Below are 24,248 nucleotides of genomic sequence, written 5' to 3'. Positions count from 1 at the left end.
GGGTGTACCCTGCCTCTCGCCCGATGACAACTGGGATAGGCTCCAGTCCCCCCGCGACCCGACCGACGGATTAAGCGAGTATAGAAAATGGATGGATAGATGGATGGTTAGGATTACAAATCACAACTACTTGGTTGGGGTGGGGGAACCATGATGGCTTACATTCCAACTGACACATTTATAACATACAGCATGAAAGTTTGCTGGGTTTTTGTTATTTTTCAAGCTAGTTGACTAGTGGGTACTGCTCCCCCTGCAAAAGGCAGGAAAAAAGCTGAAGACATCAACAATATCTCACTCTGAAGTAAATAAATTTGAAAATATTGGTGACTCAAAAAACGCACATCTTGTAAGAAATGCTTACCTGTTACCTCTTGTTGTCTGGTTAGTTCTGGTTCCCTCTGCATAGATTCTGTTTATTTCAGAGTCATATGATGTGGGTTTTATAAGTCACTGTATTGATAGTAAAGCTGTCTTTTAATCAAAGACATTTAACTGTCTTAAAACCAATAAGAAACTTTAGAAACGCAGTGGATATACAGCATATATACAACATTTGGTTATGCAGAGTAGAAATGCACTGAGATATGATTTGGCAGTTGATACTACAGTTAGAACGCAAAGACACCCTTAAGTTGAAATCCAGAGTCGTACAGGTGTGTCAAACAGGTGTGCATAAAGCAGGAATACATATGGCATCTAAACAAACTGATGCATGACATCAGCCCTGTATTCTATAAAGCCTTCACTGAAAACATGTAGGCTATGAGGTGCAGTGAGCAGAAAATACTCTTTCAAACAGCTGAATTTAGAGAAAATGCTTTCAAGCCCCACTTGTTGTACCTTTTTCATTTTCAAGTTCTATCTTATTTTATTCAGTCACTCAGCACAAAATCTTATTGCACAGAATAAAGAACTTCAAATAACATTTTCTTGTGCCCTGTGCTGAGTCAAGTTTGTGAGGCTATTTCGATAAATCTTTTTTCCTGTGTGACCAGGTTGTGGTACATGAATTTTATTTGTGGTGCTCCCCTTTCTAGTCTTACGTATTTGTATTTTACATTGATATTTCCATGTTACAGATTAAACTTTTACCCCACTGCTTTTCAGAGGGAAATGTACTTTTGCTACAAATGATCATTTTAAATGTGTGTGATGAAAGTTAGAGTCCAAATTTATACATGTTGTTAACAGTGTCAAATTTAGACTTTTTTAAACTCCTCATATGGTTTCATGTCAGCAAATCCAAAAGTGAAAACTGTTTGTATTATAGCTTTGAAAGTATTCCTGTATTGCTTTCAGGTTCATAACATGTTTTCACTACAAGGGATATAAGTTTATTATAAATTAGTCTAAAAGAACAAAACTGTTTGCACTGTCTGATACTTGGTGGTGGTAATTTGTACCAGCCAGCTATTTCATGTTCTGGTATGTAAACTGATGGAGCTCTAGTTTGAAAGTACTGTCAATCATCTCTTTAGAATGACACGCTAAGCTTTAAATATGACAAGAATTTGTTGAACGAGTGCTCCATTTTCTTTTTCCATCTCTTTCTCTCATCATTATGTCTGCATTTTGCCATATTGCAGCACCGCCCCAGCCTGTTTTATTTTCTTTAATTCCTCCCTCTATATCTGCCTCACTTCACTTTGTTTCTGTCTCATCATTAGTGGCTGTCCCATGCTGAGGGGAGAGTAATCTGAACTACGTGTCCCAGGGGCCCTTTCCTTTACTTCCTGCTGTAGGAATAAGCGACCTATTGATTAGTTATCAGTCCGTAATTGGGCTGCGATCTCCCTCGCCCTCAGATATCCCCCAGATATATGACACTCCTGACAGCCGGAGAGGTTTGTGAGGAGGCGGGGGATGAACAGTGGTGAGGGGTTCCTCCTGCCTGCCTGACTGCCTACCAGCACTTTACTCGACAAAATGTCTTCTTGACCACGCAGATGCCAACTGCCACTCACGTATATCTCCCTTCAAAAGGATTTTCAACATCATACCAGGGAGAGATTATTCAATCTTTCAAATTATACAGCCAGCAAGAGGTCCAGCAGGATTTTATGCTCTGTGTTAACCGTGAGCACCCATTTTTTACCATTTTCTCATGGAAATAAACTCTGAAATTGTAATCAGAGTTTTAAAATGAAAATGGTGCGGCTTACCGAGAAAGAAACTTATATAAGCTCAGAGTAAGTACACCATTCGCATATGGATAATTGCCTGTGAGGGATTTCAATACAAATTGAGGCTCAGGAAGCGGATAAGCAACAGGAAGGGTGTCTCTGCTCCTGTGTAAGCATCCAAATCTACTATGAGTGTGCAAAGAACCATGACTAACTCTTACTAAGTCTGTTTGTGCATTTTTAGGGAAAGCTTAAAGATACTTTCCTCTCTTCTTCATCTCGTGCCTTCTTGCTGTCATAACCTCCTTTTTTCTCCCCAAAATTATATGTCGCTCTCAGGATCTTTTAGTTGGAGTTTGAAGTATATTGCTCTCGAAATACTCCCATGTTTTGTCCTCATTGCCGCAAAATGTTAATTGTGACAGTTTAGGAACTTGGTCGGTTTGCACAGAGGAGTTGAATGAGAGACGTGCCCCAACAGGCTTCTGGATACAGACACAATATGTCAAACCCTCCATTTAGCGGCCAGATTAAAGTTTATGCTGGCCCGCCTCCTGCTCCTTTGCTCCTCGTGTCTCTCCCTCAAAACCACATCTGATAAACATCTCATTTCCACACTCAATATTGCCATAATCAAAAGTCCACCGGTTACATGAAACTTGTTCATCATCCAACTTCACTCATCCCTCAGTCCGGTAATGATCAGCCTCCTTTCCTTCCGTTCTCCTCCTGCTCTCCCCCACAGAAGCCAGCATCCCAGTGGAAGTGCATTTGTCTCCTGGCATTAATCTAGTAGAGATATAAAGGATTGTTGTATGAGGCCATGGTGTTCTGTGGGTTGTATTGTCTCCACATCTTCCTCAGAGACAGAGTGCAGAATAATGCAGAGAGATGTGACTTTAGTTTGTCTGCTCCCTCACACACACCTCCGCTTACTCGACAAATGATTCTTCAATTTCTGAGGAACGGATGAGGGGATTATCACAGGGAGGGTAAAATTAATATTTACATTCATCTGCAATAATCTTAAATCACACCAACCACAGAGGTATTTATACTCTCATCCTTTTTGCTTTTTTTCAATTTCTTTTGGCTGAATCTTTTAGTGTCTCCGACAGGATGAAAGCTTTTGAGGGAAGACTTGGGTCATGTAGACTGAGGTATCTGTTACATGGTAATTTACTTTTGTCTGTGAGGGGCAACAGGCACATCAATGGAGAACTCAGAGGAGAAACTAACAAAGACTCGCTGTGTGTGTATGTTTCAGTTTCAAACAGCTGTATTCCTGCACAGCCCAGTTTTACAAGAAAACATGACACAGGTGCATTTGTCGGCGTAATGTCACAAAGGCCCAGAATTTGTACAAAATATTGTATTGTTTTTTTTTTACTGCCAATTGTTTGTATAGTAAAGTGTTCAGGTGACATGATGTAAACCTGCAAGCATGTATTTGTTGATATTAAAGCCTCATTTTCTGACCCTAACCATATTCTTATTGATATCTAAGCCTAAGCATTTTTATGCTTCACCCTTATCAGCTTTTGACCGTCAGCAAAGAAGTATAAATGTTTGTGGACCATAATGGGTCAGATGGGACTTGAATCTTTGACTTTTTATGTAAAACACTTTGAATTGTTTTGTACATGAAATGTGCTATACAAAAAAAAAATTTGATTTGATTTGATTTGAATTCAGCTCTCATGTGTGACAGTTTGTGGTGTAACACCATCATATAGCCCCGCTACTTCCTCATAAGCATTTTTGAACATGGTATAGTTGTATAATATCACTTCTTTTTTCTTTTTTTTTTTTTACAGTTTCACCTCATGCAAAATGTAATTGTTGTAGCCTATGTCATAATTTGCAAATGAAAATATAGGCATATAACATTTTTGGAGCTGTGCACACTATGTAATTTTACAATTTCAGAGCCCTTGTGACAGGTTTGTATATTGCAAAATTTAGAAATCCCCTGCAGTTGAGAAAAAAACACGATAACATATCAATTTAAAGAATGGTTTTCTTTTTTATTATACTAGATATGTATGTCCATGACTTCAGAATTCTTGATTTGCATTTATAAATGTAAAATTTTAGATAATCTATTATACAAAATATAGGGCTGGCCGAGTTAACTCGTTATTATCGCGTTAACCTGTCAATTATTTAACGCCGATAAATATTTTATTGCGCATTAACGCAGGTTTTATTTATTCTTTTTTTTTTTATCTTATTTGATGGGGGGGGGCTTTTGTGCCTTTAATGGATAGGAAAGTTCAGAGAGACAGGAAAGTTCAGAGAGACAGGAAGCAGGGGGCAGAGAGAGGGGGAACGACCCGCAGCACAGGGCCGTCTGATGTGGAACTCAAACCGGGGCCAGTTGCGGCGAGGACTATAGCCTCTTGTACATGGAGCGCCTGCTCAACCCACTACGCCACGGACTACCCCTGTTTTACTATTTATTTTATTATTGCGAAAGTCTGTTGCTCACTGCTCACTCTGCTGCGGAACCGGAAAAGAAAGTAATCGGCGGATCCACCAAACATGGAGAAGGGTACAGAACTTTTACTCGGCCATTTTCATTTTAAAGTTCTTCCAGACGGCGGAGTCGACAGAACCAAAGTCATCTGTAAACTCTGCCAAGTTGAATTGTCTTTTCACTGTAGTAGTTCCAGTCTAAAATATCACTTAAAGGCAAAACACACAACTGATAGCAGCAAGTCATTCAACGAAACAGACAGTGGAGCGAGGCTTCTACATAACAACTACATAAAAATGCTGATGTTAAAAGTGTGTTTGCACAACAAATGTTATGGCACTTTCATTCATAAGGCAGTACATTTAAAATAAAACTAAATGCTAAAGGCTATACACTACTTTTGAATTAATTTTTGGATTTTGCGTAAAAATGCGATTAATCGTGATTAATCAGGGAAATCATGTGATTAATTAGATTAAAGATTTTAATCGTTGCCCAGCCCTAACAAAATATTATTGTGTATTTAAGTTATCAACTGGGAAAGTTTAATTTCAGTAACCATTATTGAAATGTTTTACCTCACCCACTGTATTGTTTCCAATTAATATGTTGAAATAATAGTAATGTTTGGATGTTCTTTAGGACTGAAAAGAGGGCAGGCTATGTGTACCTGTGTGTGTGTGTGTGTGTGTGTGTGTGTGTGTGTGTGTGTGTGTGTGTGTGTGTGTGTGTGTGTGTGTGTGTGTGTGTGTGTGTGTGTGTGTGTGTGTGTGTGTGTGTGTCAGAGGATTTTTTTATGGGAGGATAAAGAAGAAGACTCCTTGCACCTCCTTTCTTTAAGGTGGTGCAGTTGGACTCTGACTAATGGGGAAACTCTTTATGTATATGAGTCACATTAATAACAACATAGAGTGGACACTGTGGACATTAATAACAGCGTACAGTTGCAGAGAGCATATAGCACACTACACATACCAGCTGCATCAATAACAACTCATAACCCCCAACTGCAACATGAATCATGATGTCATATGGACACTGGGAGTAAGACAAGTAAATACTATGTCTATGCATCCACATAAAACTGGAAAATCACAGTCATTAGCCATGAAATGCTAGAACTGCCCAAATATGTCTGTCATTTGGTGGACCATTAAAAACCAAATTAGAAACGAAATTTCAAGTTCACATAGCTTTTCTGTTATTCTTTCATGAGTGTTGACTTATTTTACCTGTTCCTCCACATGCTGCACTGTGGGAATAGTTAATGAGGCCAAAAATGTAGCAGCGCGTGGCTGATGAGAAAAGATAGGCTCACGGACCAAACATTCACACTTCATTTCTGTGTATTTGTTTGTGAACATGATCATATTTATGAGACACGGAGTGTTGAATCCACAATCAACTTCTCACTATGGCGATACCTCACAGAAAATCAGCAACAATCAGTTTTTAGATATGTGTATTTTTTATAAAAGTGTCCCTCATGGTACTTAGAGCCAGAGAGCTGACAAGACTGCTGAGATGGAACCTGTGATGTTCACCCACTGTGAAAGTCAATGAGCAGATGTAAAGAGGAGAGTTTGACACATGCAAGTCTGCTCATTGTGGCCAATTAGCAGGTTGAAGCATCCCTCTGATGCTCAGAGACACTGAGACGGTGTCACAGTTTTATAATCAGATACATTCAACATTAAAATCAGAATCTCATATTTGGTGGTGTTTTATTTTGCATGTCTGTAGTTTTAGGCTTAAAATGTATTATTGAGTGTTGTGACCTGGATATAACTCTCGACCTTTCTCAAAGCCAATATTTAATGGAGCAAAAAAAAACCTAATTGAAAAAAAAACTTAAACAGAAAAACATTAGTCTTCTCCATCTATTCTATTTCTTTTTCTTTTCTTTTTCTTAGTGCAGTTTGTAGGTGTGTGTGCAGGTGCGATGTAAAGTAATGATCACGCTTACTCAAATACCTACAAAAATAACAGTTTACAGATCAGAGCTGCAACTTTCTCTCTGAGCAGATAAATGAATTGCAAAATTGGAAAAACCTGTTCGAGGATATGTAGCAGCCAAACCTGCTTTGAGAAAGTACTTTCCAGATATGGCCAACTGTTTTCATGATGCTGAAGCTTGTTGTTTGATCACACATTATTTTATTCTGCCCAATAAAACACTGGTAAAGGCTCCCCGTTGCAAAAGCTCACGGCTCTCCATTCTATTACGAAAGACACAACAGTTAGTTAAGACCACACGAAACATTTAACTTTCTATCCGTCTAATTAAATGTGTCTCACATGAGCCCGCTGAGCCCCCTCATTTGGTTGTCCTCCATTTGGAGTGCCACCAGATTTTAAAATATGGCATTAAACAGGGATTGAGGATGAAAATGAAGCCTACCTCCCATTGGGAATGTAATGGATGATTGCAAGGCATAATCTTAGTAGTATAGAAATCCTTTAGTTCCTGCCATTTTATTTAAGTTACTGTCTGTTAGATATGGTCATCAATTTGGCTATTTTTGGCATGTTTAAGGTTTTTGAATTGTGTGAGTGAGTTTATAAAATGTATATCTTGCAAATGCATAAAAAACTCCTACTTTTTTTCTCTCAGAGATCTTTTTTTTTCCAAAACATTGCAGCCATATTTTATACAGCACGGTACTTACATATAAATGACATTTCAGCACATTATTTGTTGTAGATCACAGGTATCCCCTTCTGCAAACAGACACAGCTGAACAAATCTGTATGCAGACTATTTCTGCTTTAACATAGCAAATAACATGCTCGTCCTCTGTGTGTGTGCAACTTCATGGCACCTTGGAGGCAAAAAAGAGGTTAACATGCTGAAAATAAAAGTGAGCTCTACTGCAACATGCACATAAGTCATACTGTAATGAGGATGTTTTTAATAGATGTAACAATTAGCAAAGTCACTGTGCCAGTAAATCAAAAGGAAGTCCTGAAGCACTAGTTATCCTTTACCCAGGATGCAGCAGTGTTCTCCTGGGGTTAAACTCTGAAAGGTCAGACAGTGTCTCATTTACTCGTACTGTAGCAGGGCTCCAAATGTAGGGGACCGACTCCTAACACCGTACATGTAAAGCTACAACATTGGTTTTTAATAACACAATATGCGTCGTGCGACTGTGCGTCACAAAAGATAAGTAATCACGCTTAAGTAAGTTATTCTGCCAGAAGGCAGACTTCCTAAATTTTGAATTTAAAGAAAGTGTTTCAGTCCACTTCCAAATTTGATTTGCATTGATTCTCTCTGAGAAACAAGCCTACTTGAGGTTGATCTTGCAGTTCTCTATGAAAGTGTGTGGCTTTTATCATAATGTAGGCTACTTAAGTGTGCCATTATAACGTATTCAAACTTTCCTCCATACAAACATCATGTCAGTGGGCCTCCTCCAGCAGTAATATTATCTTATGATATATGTCTAAATTAACACTCTCAACAGTGTAGAGGGGAGAGAGAAAAAAGTAACTACCCGATATGATAAAGACAGTAGTAAACTTCAAGCCAGACTGCCTACATGAAATTCCAAAGGGAGACAGAATGAGGTGCATACAGGACTATTAGCCCTCAGTAACACAGTTGATGCATTGGCTCCATACTCTGCTTGTTAACCCTTGAGACTCCAGGCCAATAAATCCTGGTTTAAGAGACCTGGCAACCCCAGAGCTCACACAGTAGATAGTGTCCACTCCTGCATCAGTCGCCTTAACTGCAAACATTGTTATGGTTGTTAAAAAGCCTAAAAAAGTGCATGTAAATAAAAAAGCAAAAAAACACACTCTATTGCCGCTACCCTTCAGTCAAAATTAAATACCTACATGTTCCAATGCTACTCTCAAATTAACACAACAGCAGCAGCAACATGTAGGAGCAGCAGATGAGACATCTCATCTGGCTAATATTTATTCAAAAGCATCAGAGGGGCTTCTGTTGTGTGTTCTAATGAATAAAACACGATGTTTATCCTTCCTGTTTAACATTAAGTCCCCATGAACAGTCACAGGGACCAAGAGAATATTTACTTGTGTTGGGACACCAGGGAGTTGGATTATCTGCTAGCGGCTTTGTAGTTTTCTGAAGCTTCCCCGTGTGACATGTTCCAGGGAGAGTGCTCTTATTTACTCTCCGCTCCTGTGTGTATAGCCCTGCTTATTGTTTGTTCTTATGTGCCACCACTCCTGGGGACTGTGCTCCAGGAGAGACACAGAGTCGCTAATGCAGTGATCATACATGGGATTGAGACCATAAAGTCCAAGAGGAGAGCCGTGAAGACGTTGTCACTACTGTTCCGCCAGAAAAGGGATTTTGTCTGAACAAGTTGGTTGTATGTCAATAACTTGCATTTAGTGTAAATACATTATTGCGCGCATGGGTTACCAGCCCGTCATAAGAGTCCCATGAAGTTTTCATTTACACCGAAAGGTGGCGACATTGGGTTTCTAAACAATACAACTCAACCCGACCCATGCCGTGCTCTTTCCAAGCACGTTCGCCTTCCTTCATTCAAAGATCCACTTCATCTCCCGTCGTCTATTTTTGCCATTATATAAACAATTTATCTGCCACTCAGAGAAAACCATTAAATTCACTTTGATTGGCTGTTGTATAATTTCGTTTTTATTCAGGGTGAGAAACCAAAACAGTTACTGTGCGAAAGAGGAGTTTGAGACTGACTCGCTAATTACCAAATTCCCCATAAAATCTTAGACACAAATTACTGTGGGACAAATTTGCCCACACATGCTGCATATGGTAGGGTTAATAAAGTCTGACTCGTCAGCAGATATTGAAAAAAAAAAAAAACGAAGAAAGCGATACTATAATTGAATTTAATATATCTTAGATGATTATGATGAAACATCTGTATCCCACTTTTTTATTTATGACGGCTTGTTTGTCCGAATGTAATACATGTTGGGTTGCATTTAGCCTACCATCTTCGAGTAATACTCGGAATCTGTTCACTTTCCCTGGCTTGCTTTCTTTTCCATGCAAAGTGACAAAAAGATGAATATCAAGCCTCATGTGTCAGTTCGATGGGCTTGGACAGTTTGAAAAACTTTGCCTCTATACAATTATGCTAATTGCATGCCCGGACAGGACTGCTCATTGGCTGGGTCTCAGTCAATTTCATATTTCAGACCTGACGTCAGCACGCCTATAAAACTAAGCAATGCTTTTTAACTCGTCGACCGACTGATCCCTGAGAAAAAAAAAAATCTATCAATCCTTGGGTGGAGTTTTTTTTTTTTTTTTTTTTACCTCATTCTCTACAAGGCAACTATTTGCACGGGACAAGTGAACCTCCTCAAATTGGCGCACTAATCCTAAAAGAAGCCATGAAGTGTTAAACGGTAGAAACAGAAAGAGCGGCGCTCAGACACCCGCACGCTGGGAGAGAGGGAGGAAACAGCGCTGCTCCAATGCGTCTGTGCAACACAGACTGAGAAGAAAAAAAAAAGAAAAAAAACTTATCGACTCACAAAACCATAACCCGCGCTGCGCAATTAGTAGGGAAAAATTCACTTTTCCTTTGGTTTTGAAGAAAAAAAATAAAGAAATCAAGCTGGCTCAGTGCGTGTCTCAGCAGCCTACTTTGACAGGTGCTCCTCACCCCCTTTGGAGGTCTGTCAACAGCAAGAGGATGGCATCAGAGCTGGCAATGAGCAACTCCGACCTGCCCACCAGTCCCCTGGCCATGGAATATGTTAATGACTTCGATCTGATGAAGTTTGAAGTGAAAAAGGAGCCGGTGGAGCCCGATCGCAGCATCAACCAGTGCAGCCGCCTGGTCGCCGGGGGATCCCTATCTTCCACCCCGATGAGCACGCCTTGCAGCTCGGTTCCCCCCTCTCCAAGCTTCTCGGCGCCCAGTCCGGGATCAGGGAGCGAACAGAAGGCGCACTTGGAGGATTTCTACTGGATGACCGGGTACCAACAGCAGTTGAACCCCGAAGCTCTGGGCTTTAGCCCAGAGGACGCCGTAGAGGCGCTGATCAGCAGCAGTCACCAGCTCCAGACCTTCGATGGCTATGCCAGAGGGCAGCAATTCGGCTCCGCAGCCGGGGCAGGAGGCGCCATGGCCGGGGAGGAGATGGGATCAGCGGCCGCCGTGGTGTCCGCAGTTATCGCTGCAGCCGCAGCCCAGAACGGGACTCCCCACCTGCACCACCACCATCACCACCACCACCACACAGGGGCACACCATCCCTCCAACGGGTCCCAGTCCGGTGGCGGCGGGGGTGGAAACCATCAGCACCTGCGCTTGGAGGACCGGTTCTCGGACGAGCAGCTGGTGACCATGTCGGTGCGGGAACTGAACCGGCAACTGCGGGGAGTCAGCAAGGAGGAGGTGATCCGTCTGAAACAGAAGAGGAGGACGCTAAAGAACAGAGGCTATGCCCAGTCCTGTCGGTACAAGCGGGTCCAGCAGCGGCACGTCCTGGAGGGAGAGAAGACGCAACTCATGCAGCAGGTGGACCACCTCAAGCAAGAGATCTCCCGGCTGGCCAGGGAGAGGGACGCCTACAAGGAAAAATACGAGAAGCTGATCAGCACCGGCTTCAGAGAAAACGGAGGATCCAGCGACAACAACCCCTCATCTCCAGAGTTTTTCATGTGAGTCCCGGCGCAGAAAAGTTTTGATATAGGCGAACCTCACAAAGAAGCAGAAAAAAAAACTTTTAGATTGCGCGCAGCTACAAATAGGTTGTGCGTGCGCTATCGAAGCTGCTTTGTTCGAGTTGCATTAGTTAAGGACAGAAACCATTTTCTGCAATTTCAAAAATATTTTGTTTCAAAGTTTAGATTTTCTTTTCTGTTTTATCACTTCTAAAAGAAACACGCATAGCTTGTACAAAGGACTCTGAATACAGTTTCCAGATAATTCTAAAGGATTTTTGTTCACTTTGTGATGTTTGACCTTAAACAGCATAAACACAATGAACATCTTGATGCAAAGATCCGCTCATATCGCTTCTTTCTGCGCCTTATCCACCCTATTCCCTTTAACCAAAATTTGATTTCTGAAATGAATAAAATTCTCAGGCTCAGCAGATTTATTTGATGTGAATTCAGTTTTGATTTTTGATTAAAACCAGCTTCTTTTGATATATTATCTCATTTTCATATTCATCTTGTCTGTGTTGTGAAAAACATCCAAACTCTGCTACACCAGAAGTTTGGAACATGTCAAACAGACTGTTGTGAGTTATGTGAAGCCATGCATGCTGGTCATGTACGGCTTGTGTTTTCATTTGTTCTTTTTCGGGGTTTTGTTTTGTTGTGAACTTGTGTATAGATAATTGTTGTAGCCTATTGTGCCACTGTCCAGCTTAATCACCCTTTGGGGAGTTTATTTGAAAAAGGAGAGAACTTATACTTTATTTAAAATTTACCGCGGCCATGAACCCTTCGACATTTTGGCTTTCCACGTGGGGGGGGGGGGGGGGGGGGGGGGGTACTCTAAAGCAACTTTGTACTCAGTATTGATTTATAATAAAGGCCTACCAGGAAACAGCAGGTGAACAAAATCAGGACATTTACTTGAAAATTTTAGAATCTTTCCTAACAAATAGATTATGGCGATCAACAAGTGGGACTGAGGATAAAGCAGAGGCAGATTGTGATTTGTATCTTGAAATAGATGTGGTTCATTTGTCTCTCAAATTTTTTGCAACAAATGATCTGCTCTGTCAGAAGGTCGCCTTTATCGTTTTTCCTTTATCTAAGGAACTTATGTTAATTCAGAACCCTGTGGCTCTCATTCGGTAAATGAGCCGAGCTGTTGCGAAGTTGAAGCTTAATGTTTCCCCGGTGATGTACAACGCAGCCCTTCAACTTTTGTGATGCTCTGGATTTCCACTCAGTAAATGTGCTGTCTGAACAGAACCGTCACCAGGCAGACGTCCTGCTTAGTCTTAAAAATGAGAATTGAATTAATATAGCATTCATCAATAAACCCTCGTGAATGGAAACAAATCTTTTCTACTGATCATGTTTTTTTTTGTTCTGTTCTGTTTATTTCTGCATGTTGTTTGTCACTGTGTCTTTGAGACGACCACACACTCTGAGCATTGTAATTTCCTTCCTGAATGAAAATGAAATCTAAACAGTCCATGCTCCCTTTGAATATTATTGTAATAACAAAAATAATATCGTGCGTATAGCGCGTAATGACAGCTCCAAGAAAAAGTCCTGCTCTGATGCACGTATTGAAAACGTCTTCATTTTTTTCGATTCATATGCATTTTTTAATTTGTCGAGCATTCGAACAAGGCGAATTTATTTGGTGCATACATTCATGATTTTTCCCACAATAGATATGAAAATTACGGCCTTCACCTGTTGCGCAATTAAAGTCATATAAACTCGAATTTACCTGTAAAGGCTGCGCAGAAAGTCACACAGCGAAGATCAATAGGTTCAGTTTAATTCTATATCTCCCTCCCCACTGCCGTATATTTGTGCAGCAACACTCACAGAAAGGCTGAGTTAATGATTTATTTTAGAGTAAACTTGCACCTTTTTCTCGTCCACTTGTTGAATATTGTCTGTGGAAGCTTTCGTTCAAAATCAACTAGCCTACTTGAAAGGCTCTTTATGACAAATATGACGCAGTTCCCTGCGCGGGGAAAAAATAGACAAACGTGATTAAACACAAATATTAAAATTTTTAGATTTGACATTTTGCAAACATTTCACCGTGACGTTAATGTTTTTAATGTTTTTTTTTTCTTAAATGAAAGTTAAAAACTTGTGAATGGACTAACCGGTGCCACATTTTTACGGGTATAAAATTTCCAGTTGTGTTATGGCACGCGGGTTATTGAGGTAGCCTCACACACCACATTAAAAGATCCTTTGATTGACTTGTCACGTAAAAATGCGGAGTAAAAGTCATTGGAAGCCCTCGCAGTCATTTGGTTTGGTAGCGACGAACAGGTCCTGCAGCCTTTAACCCGTCTGGTGAACGCTGCCTGCAGAGTGCTGCTGCCCTGCGCATCCTAAAAAGCAGCACGGTTGAGATAAAAGCTGCACGGGGTCTGGGTTGAGCTGCAGCACAAGGTCATCGCCGCCACAGAGCATGGTGCTGGAAATCTTTGTGCTCGCAGTGTGTGTGTAGTGGAGAAACATTGATAGTACAGAATATATTAACAAACAAGTACTTTCATCGTGGCTGTATTTTCCCTTTTCACTGTTGTTTTTAACGACTGTGTGGCACATGGAAACTTCAGACAGGACAACCGGTGAATACACAGCTGAAGACTGCACAGACTCTGTATTCACTCTATGTCTGACCTGTGCAACATTGTCTCACACACACACTGTCACATTGCTTGTATGGCTACCATGAAAGCCCAGAGCGAGGGACAAGAGTATGAGCATCACATGCCTGAAGGAATGATTTTCTCTGTGATTAAAAAGGAGTGAGAGACAGCAAGAGGGAGAGAGATGCTGGCCGCCTTCCTGCTCCTTTCAAATGATAAACGATCAGAGATGCATCCTAGCTGAGAGGATAGGGCCTTTTAGTGACCATGTGTCCACTAATTTATGGCCCCCCTATCTGATTAGGTCAATATAGTGAGCTATTTAATTACATTTCTGTTATAACCCTAGAACTGGAGACACTATAGTTCTTTCATGTCACCTCTTTCTTCTGTTTGGCCGATAGGATCAGTTGGGGGGTCTCTGGATTTTGCTCAGGCCAGTCTTACTCTGAATTTAATTTGTGTTTCTCGTGTTGCAGACAGAAGGTCTGTTATGTGGCTTCCCAGTCTTTGTACTCCGTCATTCAAGAAGGATCAAGTGGAAAATTGCTGATCATTGTGGGGGCTGTGGAAATCGTGTAGGATGCTTTTTGCTTGTGTGCGTTTTAACTTCAAGTCACACCATGGGGCAGGAGGATTCAGTAGCACTGATTCACTTCCTGTGTTGAAGGAGGACAGAAGGCACAGGAAACAACATTTCAGGGCTTCCTCCTCTTCTCTCAGCACTCTGCTACAGTCGGCACCTCTTTCGCTGCCTTTTTGCTTCCTCTAGTTCATTTGCACAGCATGAAAAAGTGTGCACATGCAGAGTAAGGACACGCCGCATTATTAATCTCATCAGTATGAACCGTAATGCTATTCTCTGGCCCAGTATATTGACTTCTCAGCTGTGATCATTTGCACTCCGTCCAATGATTAGGTTATTAAAGATAATGTAGTTGTCTGCTGTCACAATATTGGACTCTCTCTTTCAGGTCAACTATGGGAAATCACTTTGAAATTTATCAGTATTGACATTTGAATCATCATCACGTACCTCGCTTTAATGTCTCAAAATTAATAGGACAAAGGATGTGCACACTGTTGTAGTATATATTAGCGTGTGAGCGCTCAATAACCAGCCAGCACTGTCTTTTGAATGACCTTGTGGTAGAAGGATGTAGATGTGCTCTAACTGAGCGTATTAAATCTGAATGAATGAGTCATTTCATTTTGACACTAAAATATTTGTGATCTTAATCTTACAAAACAAATAACTCTATAATCTCACATAGCAGGTAACTGAAGTTGCTTGCTTTTTGTAATCAGGTGATCTTTAAGTACATTTATGAAATGAATCAAGACACCACTTGAAAAGGTACTGCTACCTTCAAAATATATATTCCACAATGTTATTATTTTTATTTTTCATCAAAAGTTTTCTACTTGGGTTGAATTAAAAAAAAAAGAGTTTTGCTACATTCCGAAAAATATCTTGTAATGTAGGAGTTGCATGTTCAGATTTAGCATTCTTTCAATCACTGCTAATCCCTTTAAATGCTCCCTTTCCACATAATAAACCCCCAAAAGGTTAAAAACAAATTCACATTCAAAAGGGGAAACAATTTCAATCTCTTCCACTCAATCTGCATCTGCATCACTCCGCGTGATAAACATTTACATTTAAAGTGATTTAAATCAGCTGCATTTATGTTCCTTTGTGGTCCGTCCATCATCCGGACCGGCAGTGGCAGAGCTTCCCTCCCTCCTCACCCTCACGTAGTGTCCCGAGTTATGTAATTTATTTGAAACCCTAATAATTTAACTTGTACCATCCTGTCACGGCTGTGCATATGCTAAGAATGCAGCAGCTGTAAAGAGGGTTTGTGCCTCTCGTCTCGATGCATTGTATTGGCCTTTACATGGTGATTTTATTCCCTGCAAGTAGAAGGATGAGCATCGTGAAGGAAATGTGATTGTTTGAATCTCAGTCTCTTGTGTTGTGTTGAGATTGCTGTAGAAGAATGTGCATGTAGACACCAGACTAGATTTGCATTTGCTTGTGCAAGAAGCTTTTATCAGACTGCATATCTAAAGGACAATGGATGAAAGCTAATTGTGATTTCCTTAAAAACGGGATCACAGTATTCTCACTTTCACGTTAACAGCAGCTTTGTTGCTGTTTTTCGCAGTGTGAGGAGTTTCTGGGCAAACGTGCAGTGGAGTGGCGTATTTTGGTCTGCCGCAAATGCGTGGTGGTGTTTGACAACTTAGTGTATCAATGCGACTGTGGGTGGGTGTTTGTGTGTGTGTTTAAGTCTACCCGTGTATGAGTTTGTGTTATGCAGGGTGGAGCTGGAGCCAAGCCCGACCCCTGTGTGTTTTACCTGCATCTCAATGAAGCCAGAGGTGATTTACCCTTCTACTGCAGTCAGCCTCTCCCTCAGCCAGTCAAACAGACATTGATCTCTTTCCCAGGCAAGGTGACCCACAGTGTTGTTCAGCTCTTCTAAAGTCTCTGCTCTTCCTTTCATTTGTACCTGGAAAAGGCCTTGACCCCTTACACTCCTGCCATGTCATGGCCTTCTGCACGTGGACCTCACTTTACATTACATTACATTACGGTCATTTTGCAGACGCTTTTAACCAAAGCGACTTACAATAAGTGCGTTCAACATCCCCTGTTGGTATGTGTGTGACTGTGTGTGCTTATTCAGGTTTGTAAAAGAGCGCACACAGGTCAAGTGTGCTCACAAACACATGCACACAAACCAAAAATACGCACGCAATGTATGAAAGAATGAAAGTTCCCGCTGGAGTGTTTGCCAGGCTCTGTTTGTGTTCATGTGTGCTGAGTCATTTCTGCAGGGCTAAAATGTTAAACTCTCAACAAAGTATAAACACTGTACATGTGGCTGTCTGTCATGTGGATGGTTTGCTGCCTTTCAAGTGACTCCAGCCCTCTCTGTGCTGCAGGTCACTCACTTGGAGCTCCTATGTAACTGCATGGGTCAAAGTCCATTTGGCACCAATGTGAATCAGATTACAAATAAATGACTGGTTTTCATTGATACAAGGCATTAATAAGCTTCAGTACTTCTTTGGTGAAATTATGAGTCCTAAAATTGTAAAAGTGTATCCGTAATCCTCATGAACCGACTGACCCAATGATTGATTTCATAATTCATAATACATATTTCTATACTGTCATTAGGTTTCTCTTAAATTGCAGTTGTCTTGAGGAATAGAAAAGTAATGAAATTTGGTTTCCAAAACACTGAGAAGTTCATCTGAACTTTTATAAAGTTGAATTGATTTTTACTTTTTATTTTTCTGTCATCGTGCCATGAAAAATATAGTACACTGAATGTCTTAGTACTGATGAAAATACAAAACATAAATAAACCTTAAATTTGATTTCCAGATATCACATCAATTAGATTTGATTGATTTTTGTTTGTTTGTTTGGTTCAACTCGCAATGTCAACAGTTTGTTCTCCTAAACTTTATGATTCTGAATCATTATAATTGTCCAAATAATTAAATTTGTTTTCTTGTTTTCTCATTTCTTAGTATATCACAACATTCATGGTTCGTTTTAGGGGAAATATGAATACCACGCATTGATTATTTAGTGAGAATTAAATTTCTTTTGTAAAAACACTGAATATGCTTTTTTCTCCAAAGGAATTCATGACAATGGCTTTTGTTTTTCTCAACTCTTCATTGTACAGTCGTGACAAGTTTCGGAACCAAAAATAAGTGTTAAAAGTTACATTATTGGCTGTGTTTCATTACTGTTGAAGTACTGCGTCTTTTAAAGTTTTATTCCTCTTCTGTTATTTGCAGGACATCAAGAAAATTCCTCCATCTGTGATAGAGAGCTGTGTTCTCCCACCAACCGAGTCTGAGGTAACTCTTCCACTTAAGCCTCTAATCGTTGACACTCCTTCATTAAAAATCTGTTTCTATCATCAACATTTACGCTTTTATGGCACATTTTCATTACAAAGGTTACTATTGCAGAAGTCTCAGGTACATCTTACATCATTAATCTTATGTCCATTTTCAAAACCCAACATTCATATTCAGAAGGACTAACTTCCCTTTGATTAAAGTTTATACACAGAAAAAACACAAAATTAATTCAAAGCAAAAAGAAAGATTACATCAAGCAAGAGAACTGCTGTCCAATTTCAAAACTTTGAAACCTTTATTGTCATGAATGAGTGAAGTACAAATGTAGGCGGTAACTATGTAAGCCGTACTTTTCCTGCATTTGTATATTGTAATCAAAACAATGCAGACAATGTTTACTGGATCAAACAAGTTAAAAAAATCCTAAACACTAATCAATGTCTTAACACTTAATTATTTCCATAAAGGCATTTGTAAAATGCATGAGACATTTATTACAGTAGTTATTACACTGATAGTAATGATAATAATGATAGTAGCTTTTTCTTACCTCACGTTTGGCTCTATTACAACCAAACTCCTTCTTACTGTGGGCAGTGTTTTGCATCACATTTGTTTGGGGCTTTGACAGCGCTGTTTGAATGACAGCGGGTGACACGGACAGTGCTCGTGGGATGAGGCCTAAACCTTTCACCCCCTTCCTGACCCCCTGACTTCCTTCATCCTCTGTGGAGAAAAACACTGGATATTATTTTCATCTACGGCTGACACGCAGATGGATGGACTATGGGATTGATGAAGTGGAAAAGGGAAAGTGAGGACTAGTTTTTAGTGGTCTGAAATTTCCAGAGGGGCAGGAGATGGAAGAGGTACATGATAAAGAAGAGTAGTGGAGGAGAGATGGAAAAAGGAAATCAAACTCAAATTGGTGCTTGTGTTAAGGGATTAGGGAAAGGAAGGTACCTTGATTTGAATGCAGACATAAACGTCAGGGTGAGGTGACAGGAGGAGGCGAAGGCAGTAAGGAATGGATGGCAGGAGGACTCCTGGCTGTGAATGCAGACAGACAGGCAGGGTAACCAGAGGCAGGCAGTGACCTTCTCTGTTGCTGGAGGATCGAAGGCTTTATTTAAAGGCCTGGTCAATGCTGGGTGCTGCTGAGGTATCAGACTTGCAGCCAGGCGACTCATCACCACTGTAATACAACTCTCTAACGCTAACCCCCCTCCCACACACACACACACACACACACTCGCAGGACAGGACACTCTCTGGACACCTGAGGTTTTACCCTGTACAGTCAAAAGGCTGGACAGGCTAAAACTACAGCATCAGCATCAGCTAATTTTACTGTGCGGCAGACAGATTACTCTCCTCATGTGCTCAGCATTATGAAGCACATGCCTGTTTTGCTTTCAGCACGCACTTCATTGCAGTCTTCTGTTCTACTTTGGACTAGTCATAAATACAACGACATTTGAGCATGTGAAGGTACCGGCAGTGTGGACACAGGTGTTGAAAGAGTTAAAATCTGACAGAATGCAGGCTGCTAAGGTAGGACCCCTGCGCGCGCGTGTGTGTAGCACGTGTTTGCATTCGCATGTGTGTGGCTGCAGCATTAGGACACCTGCATGCTTCAGCACTTTCTGGTTGTCAGGAGCGCTGAGGTCACTGGCAGGGGAGTGGAGAGGGCACATTAGAGGAAGCTCCAGAGCCCCCACCCACCACGTCTTTGCCATCTCTCCCCTTGCTTGTACCACCCCCACTTTCCTTTCTTCCCTCCTGTAATCCACCGTCATTCCTTCTCCTCCCCCACAAGACTCATCTTCCCTTCATGGTGACGGGGTGAGTTGGCCACTCGGGGGGAGGGGAAGCAAAGATGCAAGGTGCCTCTGTGGCTGACAGCAGGCAGGTCAGGTTTTTGTAGACATGGCAGAGGAGGAAGGACACATGCACACAGATTTGTCAAGGTGTGTGTCTGTGGTGGGAGCGGGAAGAGGGAGAGAGCGTGTTTATCTAAATACATGCAAAGACAAAGTGTGCCCTTTGTGTGTAAAAACCTGAAGAGCTTTGGTAGATGCTGGATGCCATTGATGTTTCAAATAAGGACGGCTGTTTGGGAAAATTGAAATATCCTGAATAGTGTTAGTTTACCGATACCGATTTCCTAGAAAAGTTTCTGATTCAAATCAGTATTCACATTAGGAATTAAAAAGAAAAATCTGTTTAATAGTTCCTGAAGTGGAAACAGAATTATACAATTTCATTTGAGATGGTGAACAACATATGTCAGGGTATCGCCCACACAAACTTCAAGCATTGAACTGTCATTTATGAAACACTGTGGAGCTCTTTTGTATTCTGCAGCGAGCAGAATTTGCACCATCCATGGAGTGACATACTTCACTTCCCTCACCACCTAGGATATATATAACTACTACAGCTGAACACTGTGAAACTCATTACACTGGTACAGTTTCGGTAGTGACACAGGCGACATCCCTGCATACAGCAAATCCAAATGACAGGGAGGATATGAACAAGATGTATGCTCATTATAAGGTCTTGTCTGAAAAGAGAGGCAGCAAGTAGAACTGTGTTCCAAAATACGAAAAAAAGGGGAAAAAATTCATTTTCAGCACTTGTAAAGATACACAAGTGTAACCACTGTGTTTAGATGTGGATTGTTTTTAAAAATATGCTGTGTTTTCACATCTAAGCTACAGAATAGACGCTTCTGGAGGAGCAAGTTTCTCCCCCGAGCCAAACCTCTAAACATCAACTAGTTCCTCTTTTCAACTTGTGCTAATACAAAATTTTCACAGTTGTTTCAGCTGTTTAAGCCTGAATTTTGTTGCTTTATTCAAATATAATTAGTTGTAATGCTGTTATCACTGTGTGTGTTTGTGCATGAGCCCCCTAGTCACTGTTGTCCTCAGGTTGTGACTGTGTGTTCACAGCATGATTGAGAAAGGAGCCTGTGATGAGCCGGAGGTTAGTGTGATATAATGTATTCCCCCGAATCACCGCAGCCAGAAGCCTAGGGCCTTCCTCCAGCCTGCAGCCTCCTTCTCCTCACACACAAAAACCATCCTCGCTCCCCCACCGTCACCATCCTCTCCTCTCTTCCCTGCGGAGACTGCCCAATGCTAGCTGCTTAGCATTGCACCCGGTGTCTAATTGAATTCCAACACTCGGGCGTTAGCTGATGCCACAGAGATGTTAACAGGGCACAATACTAACAGTCCTCAGGACGTGTTTCAACACACTTCTCCTAAAGAGAAAATTAGTGCTATGTTCACTCTGGCAGCACATGATTTATTCAAAGCCCCAAACTACGTCTTCTGTTTCCCCTGAAGAATCGTCTTTTATAGCCATCAGCAAATCAGCACTTCTTATGCACACATGGAGCACATGCATAGTACGTATTCTCATGCCTCAATCGGAGTGGATCTTTTGTCTCTTGTATGAATGTGTCTGCTGCTCTCTCTGCATCCATATTGCTGGCGATGCCGTCCATCCCGTCTCCCTGACACCCTCACGTTTATTCCCTGGCTCTCAAACACTAGCTCTGGGCTTTAATGGCACATATTTCCTGGGCCCGGCTGAAACGGGATGCATCTTCTCCTTGTTAGCTTGATAAATAACCAGGCTGCTGAGAAAGTGCTGAATTTTAGCTTTCAGCCTCTATTTTGTGCTGGATGACATTAATTTTAAGTGCTGAGAAGGAGCTAACTAATACAGACAAATAAATAAGGAGGGAGGGAAGGTACAGAGGTGCTGGAGTCACTGCTGTCCCTCCCCCCGTTACCTGTTTATGCAACGGCATTCATAGGTGCAATATGCAAACCAGCAAAAATTTATAGTATACACAAGTGGTGCAAAGTCAAGCACACACTTAGTTTCTCTGCAGATGCTTCTTTGGTTGTTCAAACTGTGAAATCCTCTCATCCCATTATAAGTTCAACTTCTGCAAGGTGCCAGTCAGTTGTCTATCAACTCTCCACCTATCCTCTCTTTCCTGATTTGTTTTTCTTCAGAAACAGAGATGTGGCAGTCATGTGATGGATAAATGGTATTTTCATGAGCATAGTGAGACAACAAAACAGAGATTACCTTTGAGTAGCTCATTCGTTGCAATTCAAATGCTATGAGTATTTCTGCAAGAAAGGACAAGAAAAGTATCTCTTAGTTGCAATAATTAAAATAAAGGACAGCTTAAAGTGTACAAATAAAGGTTTAATTGTATTCTGTTTCCCTACCACATACATGCATAAATGTCATGAACACTGCAGAGACAGCCTGACATTAACTAAATTTAACAATGTTTTGTTTCAACTTTTTAGAAATATTCTCTTTTCTCACTCTGCACCTCAGAACTTCAGCTGTACTTCTTCAAATTTGCTTTTTCTAAATAAATAAGCTGCTGAGGAGAAAATATTGAGTGGAATAAAATAGGTTAGAATCGAAGATTTCTTTTCACATTTTGACATCTCTTTTTTAAGCTGACATTGTTTCTTTTTACTTTTCCAGTTTCTCCGTTTTTAAGCCACAAAACCCAAGATGACTTAACATTTAGATGTACCATTTGCCACACGACAGAAGCAAAAAGCACGGCAATAAACATGTTTTACTGCTGGTCTATAAACAAAGACTAAAGGGATGTCGACGGAGCACAGCCCTACTGATTATGTGAATCTACTTTTATCAGCTGAACATACAAATCTATGTCTAAACATACGATCGTATCACACACACATGTATGCACATCACAATACAAATTCCAACATTATTGATATTTTTACCAAAAAAAATGTTTTATCAAGAGGCGTAATTTTTATATGAGGCGTAATTCTTCTCTTGTGCAATGATTTTTTTTTTCTGTCGCACAAATCCATGCATGCCTCACAAACACACACACACGTTGCTGTGTAAAACACACCCCAATGAAGTGGCATTGGCTGTGACACCTCATACATTATTTTAACAATGTATAGTGCGGTGAATAAAAAGGTCAGTGGTTGAGAACTGGCTTCATGTAACAATAAGATGCATGAACTGAGCACTGCAGGTCCTTCAGTCAGCATCTTGCAGCTCAACACTGTGAGGAAGAAACACATGCAAGCTGGAGTGATAGATTCTACTGTAGGCTGTGTGTGTGTGTGTGGTGGTGTGTGCGTGCACTAACTGTTTACGGGGCACCGTAATGAAACGCCTCACAACAATAGATTTACTTGGTCTATCATTATTGATTGTACATTTTTCCCTTTTGCCCTTTGCCTCATTTTGATAAATGTCTTTTATTACTGCATTTTAAAGCAAGCGATGAAAGCAAGAGATGAGCTCAGTTTTTGTTTTTAAACTGATGCTTTTATTAGACCAAATCTATTTTTGTCAGTATCCGAATGCGCTCTCGCTCTGCAGATGCCTTGGAAGCAGTGCATGTTCCTGTTTGCAATGTAGGGTTTAATTTCCAGGGTGTATTTATCACATGCTGTCATGTTGCGGTCACATGACCACATGAACCACTGCCAGCAATTAAGGCTGATAAATCACTCATTTACAGGAAGAGAAGGAGGGACAGAGTCGGGTAAAGCGGAAACAAGGGAGTGATAAGAGCGAGGGAGAGGAATAATGAATAGCCTGTTACCCTTCAAAGATATTTTATTCTTTCATTTTTTAAAACAGCAGTGTTGAATGTTATTGTGTTTGGGCAGTGTAGTATGAACTCTTGCCAGTGAGGCTCATTGACTCATACAGGCAGAGACAAAGAGACAGATGGTAGTCGTTTGTGTGGTTTACTGTGATTGTGACCTGACTGCACTGCTTTATTTACTGTTAGAGGTGTGTGCCGGAGTGTGTTCATGTGTGCAACTCTGTGCATGCCTGCACAAGCAAATACAATTGTCGTGATAGAGAAAGAATTACGGAGAACACGCGTACACATGTGTCAGTTCACTTAGTTTCCTACTGATTTAGTTTAAGAGCAAACATACAAATACAATTCTTCTTCACATACTAACTATACCACAGTATCCTTAAGTATTGTTGTGTTTAAATTCTTTTTGACTGGACATCTTAGAAATTAAGAGCTTAAGCTTTGGCTTCTGATCACATACAAGTCTCAGAGAGGTGCTGGAATGTGAATGGGGTTTAACCTGTGCAGCGTCTGTAAGTTACATCAGAATGTATGTTTCAGCAGCCCAGGTCAATGCTCTGCAGAGACTCAGCCTGCCAACTCACTTCAAAAAGGCTCATTAAAGATTCATGACTGAAAAAAAGGAAGGAAAAAAAACAGCCCACGTTTAATGGGCTGGAAGGAGGAGAGGAGAAAAAGAGATGAGTGCGGCGGAGACGAGCTGTGGTTTCTTTTCCAGCAGTTGGAGTTCTCATTCATTAAAGACAGCGGTCACTAACTGGCTGGAAGAGCCCTTACAATGAGACCGCTA

The 24,248-nt window shown here is 40.9% G+C and overlaps 1 protein-coding gene across 1 annotated transcript in view; it reads left to right on the top strand.

Annotated features, from left to right (window-relative positions):
* Window positions 1-9,897: 9,897 nt before the first annotated feature.
* mafb (MAF bZIP transcription factor b) overlaps window positions 9,898-24,248 on the top strand; it is a 51,304-nt gene continuing 36,953 nt past the window's right edge. Inside the window, exons 1-2 of the mRNA XM_075469671.1 lie at window positions 9,898-11,251; window positions 17,731-17,793. Coding sequence (XP_075325786.1) covers window positions 10,278-11,251; window positions 17,731-17,758 — 1,002 coding nt within the window. The 5' untranslated portion in view covers window positions 9,898-10,277 and the 3' untranslated portion in view covers window positions 17,759-17,793. The remainder of the gene's footprint in view (window positions 11,252-17,730; window positions 17,794-24,248) is intronic.

Source organism: Odontesthes bonariensis, chromosome 7 (genome assembly GCF_027942865.1).
Source record: "Odontesthes bonariensis isolate fOdoBon6 chromosome 7, fOdoBon6.hap1, whole genome shotgun sequence".
Classification (NCBI taxonomy): domain Eukaryota; kingdom Metazoa; phylum Chordata; class Actinopteri; order Atheriniformes; family Atherinopsidae; genus Odontesthes; species Odontesthes bonariensis.
This window is presented reverse-complemented; position numbering and strand designations above follow the sequence as displayed.